A 7863-nucleotide genomic window follows, 5' to 3' on the forward strand; every position below is an offset into this window, starting at 1 on the left:
TTGCAAGTGGATACCCTCATGGCTGGTCCAAATCTTTATAAAAGCATTTCAAATTCAAGAAACCTTCGAAATTTAAAAAGCCTAAAACCGAGTTGCCCCGTCACAAAAAACTATCAACCTTAAACCAAAAATACAAAAAAAAATATTAATTACATAATTAATTAATAGTATATCATCCATATTATTGTTACTATTACTATTACTATATTTCTGTAAATACAATTATTAAGTTATGTGAATAACTTGGCCTCCTTTGATCACCTTTGACTTTCTTTTTTAATTTTTTTTTATCTTTGATTTCCCCCTTTTTCAAAATCTTTTGAATTTTTTTACCTTTCCCTTTTTTCTATCAGATCAGTAAATTTGACTAATTTTGACTATTATTTTTAAGATCGACGTCGACCGATTCTCGTCGCAACGCGCGGGTAATTTTACTAGTTCCATACCATGTACTAAAAAAAGAGTAACAAGAAAATCAAAATAATATTAATTAATTAATTAATTAATAGTATATCATCCATATTCCATACCATGTAGTAAAAAAAAGTAAAAAAAAACTACATCTTTCAATTTTAGAAAGACGTAAAAACAAGTCAGATCAGATATAGTATAGTTAAATCGGCCCTCCGTAAAAAATAGTAACAAACATAACTAAAAACACCAATTAATATCCTTAATCAATCAATGAGATAGTCCACCAAGTCCCAACCATTCCTTGCTGTCTTCTTGCTTCGAAACATCATGAACTTGATATGGCGATCGAGCCGTGACTCGGTCCTTCCTCTTCTCCAAGAATCTAGCAAGCGAAGCCTTTCTTGCGATAGGAAGATCTGCACAAAAAAAAAACCAAAACGATGATTTAGTTTCACTATATTTAATCAAGAAAATGTTTCCTACCACTGACACAGGTTAGATTTTGGAGTAAATTACTTTTTAAGTCTCTGTGTTTTATTAGTTTTAATTATTTGAGTCCAAAATCAAAAAGTTTAACATTCTGAGTCCTTAACAGTTCATTTTATAATGTTTTGAATTCAATTTTGTTCATTTTATAACGTTTTGAGTCCAATTTTGTTAAAAAAAAAATTAGACTCAAAGGGTTAGAATTTGGACTCAAAATGATTCAAATGGTTATAAAAAAGCGTCTATGGGGTCAGGGCGTTAGACATTTTGATTTTTGACTCAAATGGTAAAATCACTAAAACATAAGGACTCAAAAAGTAATTTACTCTAGATTTTTACATATAAAATCTGAGTTTTTTTTTTTTAACAAAACATGAGTTTGACTCCTTAACTGTAACCGACAGAAAAAAGAACAGACGCTACTAAAAGGTTCTGGTTTCACCAGAACCTATGGGTTTTGTTAATAATTACCGGAGCCAGTGACAACAGTGTGCTTGGATGGTTCATCTGGCTTAATAGGTTTGTGGGCGCTTCCTTGGTCCGCAAGTTTCATGATTTCTTTAACCTTTTCGGGAGCTAAATCATTGAACACCATGACCTGACCATTGTAGAAGATGGTCATCGTTTTTGATTGATCTTGTTGCTTGTTTGCTTGTTGCGCGGTGGCGCGTGGGGTTTCATTCATGGGAAAAAGACTCATGGTGGCAGTTAATTGTGGTGCGCTCCTACCTGAACAAATTGAAATTACACAAAATCAATATTTACCTCCATTAGAAATTTTTCAAGAACCAAAAGATTAATAGTTAATAAACTTATACAAAGCGGAACCAAGAGAAGGTCAAGAAGTCCGCTGTTTCCATCACTAGAATTTGTTACAATTTTTACACGTAATTTTTTTTTTATTTAATAAAAATATGAGTTGTACGCCTTAGCTGTAACCATGGTTATAAAAGTCAATATGCGTCCTTAGTCGATCGACCGAGAAGTTAAGAGTACTCAGCCTAGGCGGAGAGTACCAGGGGAGTACTCAGACATGTTAAATTATAAAAAAAAAAAATAGTTTTTGGAAATTAAATATATGTCAAATAACATAAATTTACTAATATTTATAACAAAATACGTGAAAACGATATTCATTTTTTAATATGATAGAAATAGAAATTATGTTTTATTTTTTTTAAGTCAAACTCAGCCTGAGTTGACCTACTAGATCCGATTCTGACCACGGTTGACCGTGTTTGATCGATTCCGAGTAAACAGGCGGAGTTGAAGAAAGTTGTCTCGGCAGACTACCTTGTAGCGCTGCCTTGAAACTCTGTTTTACAACCATGGTTGTAACTGGTACAGAAATGAACCTTAGACGGACCTGACCTGACTAAAAGGTTCTGGTTCCGCGAAATAGTCGTGTAATTATATGGCTAAGGAATTAAAAACTTACCAAGAGTTAGATCTGGGAAAGTGTTGTTTTCCTTCAAGTATTGAGAGAAAAGATTGCAAGTTTGAGAGAAACTAGACTTCTCGGGTGCCCGGACCTGTGTGTTTTGGCCGGAATATCTCATGGAATCCACAACTTCCGATGAAGAAGACATGATATAATATTTTTGTGAAGAAGAAAGAAAGAGAGGAATCTGGAATTGAAGGTGTGTAGATAGGAAAGGGTGATTAATAAACTTGTGGTATATATAGAAAGAGGAGTCGTGTTCTTGACAACTTCCATGAACATGCTTTGTTCCCCCTTTAATATTAAAATCTTTTGTTATTTTCATATTGTTTACCACGTGCTCTAATGGTGGACCCTTTTTTCTTTTTTTATTATTCATATAGAATAGAATATTTACTATATACAAATATCATGAATAATTTAGAGTAAATCATGTAGATGGTGTGTGTGATAAATTATGTTATGATATTGTTTTGGTTTTTTATTAACCGTTTACTCAATTATAACATGTTTGGTTTTTTTAACTTAAATTTATATGAAATGAGGTATTTAATGATTTATATAAGTCATATGTTGCCAATGAGACGCATACAAATACAAATAGGAGGATCATTTGGGTCATAATTACTAACTTTCTGCAAGGAAATAATTTGACCATGGTCGAAATAGAGAAGAGGAATGTGACACATAGAAGTAGAAAAGAAAAACCTAAGTAAGACTGATCAAAATGAGAAGGGGCTTATTTCTTGTGAAATTAAAGCTAGATGATTGTTTCAAAACCTAAATCTAATTGAATACGATTTGAAGGCGTGTGAATTTTTTGAAGCTAAGTGGGTTAAAAGCGAACCTAAAAGCAAAAAATGATGAAAGGCGAAATTAACCTTGTTAATGCATGTGCACTACCAATTAGTGTCTGTTATCAGTGGCGGAGGCAATGTATAAGGAGGGGTAGCTCGGACTACCCCTCAACTCCATCTTCGTAGTGTAAAAATATCCTTCAACTCCGTCTACATAGTGTAAATTTTTTATCTTTTTAGACAAAGGATACCCATAATCCCAAAAAAAAAAATCGGGATACCCATGAACTTTTGGGCTAGCTTCGCCAATGTCTGTTATGTTGATGACATGAGAATTAAATCGTATAAGTTGAATACTATCTAAAGTTGACCATATGATCTTGCGTCGTTCTTCCAAGTTCTCCTCAGGAAAGAAGCTCCATAGTCGATGGATGTGTCGATCATGGATCGACAATAGTATATATGTTTCAATTCCGCAAAATAAATTCGAACAAAATATAAAATTGAAGACTACTATCGAATATCGGTGTCATGGTTGAGCCATGCATTGGATATTGTACTTTGCATGTTTTGGAACCAATTGGGTTAAGTTGTAGTGTTCACCGAGCCACTGGTCATCAACTCAGTATATGATTGTAAAACAAGGTCTCGAATGTTAAATAATCTTTGAGTTCAAGCTACAAGGTAGGCTGTCAAGGGCGAGCAGTTTTTGTATAGGCCGAATACTCCTTGAGTATATTCCGCCTAGGCCAAGTACTTTCCTAGTACTCTCAAATCCGACTAGGGAGCGCCTAGCGACTTTTACAACCATGCTTGTACCCTGATAGAGTCTTTGGTGCTTCTGTAATTTTTGTTTGGGCATTTTAAAAATTGATTAATTACTTGGTACGGCTGGTGAGTGAATGATGGTTGTACCCGACTAGGGAGCGTCTAGCGACGTCAAGAACATAAGTTTTTTTTTTTTCAAAAATATGAGTTAACAAAGAATTGAGTTTAAACTAAAGTACTGATAAAGGAATGGGCATAGCAAATAACGTAATTAAACAATGAAATTGCCTCTTAAACTCGACGTTTAGCACATAAAACGCACTTTCCTCTTCTATGTCTACATTTGAAAGGGTAAAATGAAACATGTTATTGTAGGATCACGTGATCGACTGATACGTTCGATTAACGTGTTCAACGTGCAGTATCCATCAAACACGATGTGCTAGAACAACACACAATCAAGAACATTCAAGATCTAAATTAAATCAAGCTTGAATTATGAAGAGTATTGTTTACATGCAATCCCCGACACTTTCTCTCTCTAGAATGTGAATGTGATAAATGAAACCCTAGAAAGTGTCTACCCCCTAACAATAGCATCAATTATGTGTTTCTCCGATGACTTGGTAACTCTGGAATGCTTTGGCTTCACATGCACTAACAATTACTCTATGTGAAATCTAATTACGAAGGCCAAAATTCAAACTATGGATAGTTTTTAACTTGAATTACCCTTTCTTGAACTGTCCATACATCGTCCTTAGGCTCAGAAATAAGTCTACAATCCTTAAAGCTGCTTTCAACATGTTTAAGAAGATATATGATTACCAGAGCTATCGAAGTGATGGATTTAGGGTTTATATTGAAGCTAAAACGTTTGTGAGTGGTAAAGATTGATCATATAGACCCCGATAAAATATATATGATAAAAGTTAGGAAGTTTTCGGGGCAAAGGCAATTGGTGGAGTTCTGGAGAACCCAATTTTTATAAATTTGAATTACCATAGGGACAGTTATCACAAGAACTTGCATTTCTTTGATCAATCCCAACGTGAACGATGGTGGGGCTAGGAATGGTGTTAGAACACAAACGGGCACCAACCGCCGATAATAAATCCATTTTTGCCTTCACCTTGCTTCCACTCCTGATGGTATTAGACACACACAAGTCTAAAAAATTACAAAAATCATCCTTTATGTACGTCACTTATTGTAAACTGTGTCCTATGTCTTCAATAATTACAGAAAACGTACTCGATGTTTGCAAACTCTTGCAAGTTATGTCCTTTAACCCTAACTTAGTTAATTTTTGTGGTTAAATCTGACCAAATGGATCCCACATGAGGGTATTTTCGTGGTTAAATCTGACCAAATGGACCCCACATGAGAGTAAAATGACCAAAATACCCTCATGTGGGGTCCATTTGGTCAGATTTAACCAAAAAAATTAACTGAGTTAGGGCTAAAGGACATAACTTGCAAGGTTTGCAAACATCGAGTACGTTTTCTGTAATTATTGAAGACAAATGACACAGTTTGCAATAAGTGACATATATAAAGAACGGTTTTTGTAATTTACTCAAAAAGAAATGAAAAGACAATTTTATTTATTTATTTATTTATTTATTTATTTATTTATTTTTATCAAAAATGGTATAATGGTCATGTCGGTTAGTAAAAATGACCATATCTGTGACTAGTGAGCAAACAATTAGGATCATATGCACAACTTCTCAAAAGAAATGACCAAACCTGGAGGGGTTAAAGTCTAAATCTAAAAATAGAGTAAAATAAAAATAAAAATGTAAATAAACTAATGTGAGTTAATTAGACAACTAGTCCATGTGAACTCACCCTGACACTTTTGGAGTTTAGGCGTAAAATGTCACACGTTTGAGTTATGTAGTTTTCAATCTATAAATTTTATATATAAAATGACTAAGGTACTCTTTTAATAACTATTTTTGTAGTTAACTAAAAGATATGAATTGATTTGTAAGTTAATACGTGCCGAAGTGTCAATCAGTTAAAACCCACCATCCCCTTTGTTCGGCTTAACCTTTATACAGGATGGGGTTAGTCGAATCAAAACTTATTTATTTTCAGGTTTTGTCAGAAACGAGTTAATGCAACTCGCGCGTTGCGGCGGTATGTTGATTATGGATGTATTTGGTATCACTATATCGTATGCTAAAATTTTTACGTTCATGGAAAGCATTCTTTTTATTTTTGCAAACGACCGACCTACAACGCTATATTAAAACATTTTACTTAGAAATATTCTTTTTATTTTCACCTACGCCAATCATTTATTGTCACATTTGTCATAATGAACATTCAATCTCAATCCCTTAATCTTATTAGTTTGTAAATGGGCTCCAAACAAATCCGCTGTTTTTTTTTTTTTTTTTGAACAACAAATTTTTTTTATGAGACTTGAACTCAAAATCTCACACTTCATTGAATTGATTAATATTAGTCTCGTCATTTCGGCGTCTTCATAACAGTATAACATAAACGGTGATAAAACAAAAACTACCGGTGTATTATAAACCAGTATCCAATCCCGAATTAAAAAATGTAAAAAAACACATGGAAAGGTAAATTTATGATAAACAGAAGAGTCAAACAATACATCAAAAGGCAAATATATGGTAAACAATCTTAGATCCGTATTCATAGCTTTGAACAAATGACATGTCAATTTAAAAAAAAAAAAAAAACTTCAAAATGTTGTTTTCTTTTTTTGGATTTTTCAATCAAAGATATTTGCAGAAACATATTTTTTAAAATATCTAGAGACAAATATGACGTTTTGTTTTTATAAACCGGTGGCGACACTTGGTTGTTTAAAAAATCTAGATTTCATTCCCCAATCATGATATCAATTGTTCAATAAATGATTTACGAAAATTAATTTCATTTTTGATGAATTGTTTTCAACAGCCACCTTTATTCTTCATTTTTGTGGATCGGAAAATTTTAAATTATTGTTCTTATTTAATCGATGATTGAAAGTGATGTTCTTGTTTGGTTTGATTTAGAAGTTTTGGATTTGATTGTGATGCATACAAACGGGTCTATACTTTCTTTTGATTTAAAAAAAAACAAAAAAAAAATGGTTTTGATTGCATGTCTGTGACATTGCCTTCAAGTATTCTTAGAATTTCAAGACCTGAACTTTCCTTTCTCATACGCATGTTTTGCATTTTTATATTTTCCTACGTCGGTTTTTGATCGAAGTGAACTTTCAGTTTCATTGAGGCGATCATTCTTATTCTGATCATCATGATCGGTGAATGATTGTGGAGACTAGGAGATCGATAAATGAGTTTGAAAGTTTTTAAATGGATGATCACATATGGGGGAACGGTGGTGGGAAGAGACATATCGGTTAGGTGGTGTTGCTTCGGTTGATTGGCGGAATTGGTGGTACCGTTAGAATGTGGCATACGCGTCGGTTTGGTGGTGTTGCTTTGGTAATTGACGGCATTGGTGGATGGTTATTGTGTCGTGGGCGATGGTGTCAATTTTTTATATGTATTGTATGTCATGGTCCTCATGGATGATGGTGTTAATTTTTTATATGTATTGTATATAAGTAATTTAGAAAGTTGTGTATATGTATTAAATAAAAATATGACACGTAAATATAACCTTATAAAGTGGAGTCTAACAATTTGTTTGATATGTTGTGGCGTCAATTTTACGAAACGGTGGCAATTAGTTGTTTCTAAATATTAAGAAAGTTCTAATGTAAATTCAAGTGGTCATTTTTCAATCGAAATGGTGGTATAACATTATAATATTATATCATATAATTGAAAGGTAATGACAATTTTTTTAAGTGAACTTTTGCAAACCATTATGTCTTAAGTTGTAAGTGAAATGTCGTGACTTTTTGCAAACTATTGTGTCATGACCTTTTCAAATTATGATGTCTTAAGTTACTTTTTG

General features: G+C 33.1%; 1 protein-coding gene across 1 annotated transcript; it reads right to left on the bottom strand.

Moving 5' to 3' along the window:
- Positions 1–464: 464 nt before the first annotated feature.
- Positions 465–2556, bottom strand: LOC110938042 (protein TIFY 10A). The gene is made up of 3 exons (XM_022180513.2): positions 2339–2556; positions 1372–1629; positions 465–830 (listed from the first exon to the last, which is right to left on the bottom strand). The coding sequence occupies exons 1-3, from the start codon at positions 2487–2489 to the stop codon at positions 682–684; spliced, it is 558 nt and encodes a 185-aa protein (XP_022036205.2). The 5' UTR covers positions 2490–2556; the 3' UTR covers positions 465–681.
- Positions 2557–7863: the final 5307 nt, after the last annotated feature.

This window comes from Helianthus annuus, chromosome 4 (assembly GCF_002127325.2).
Source record: "Helianthus annuus cultivar XRQ/B chromosome 4, HanXRQr2.0-SUNRISE, whole genome shotgun sequence".
Taxonomy (NCBI): domain Eukaryota; kingdom Viridiplantae; phylum Streptophyta; class Magnoliopsida; order Asterales; family Asteraceae; genus Helianthus; species Helianthus annuus.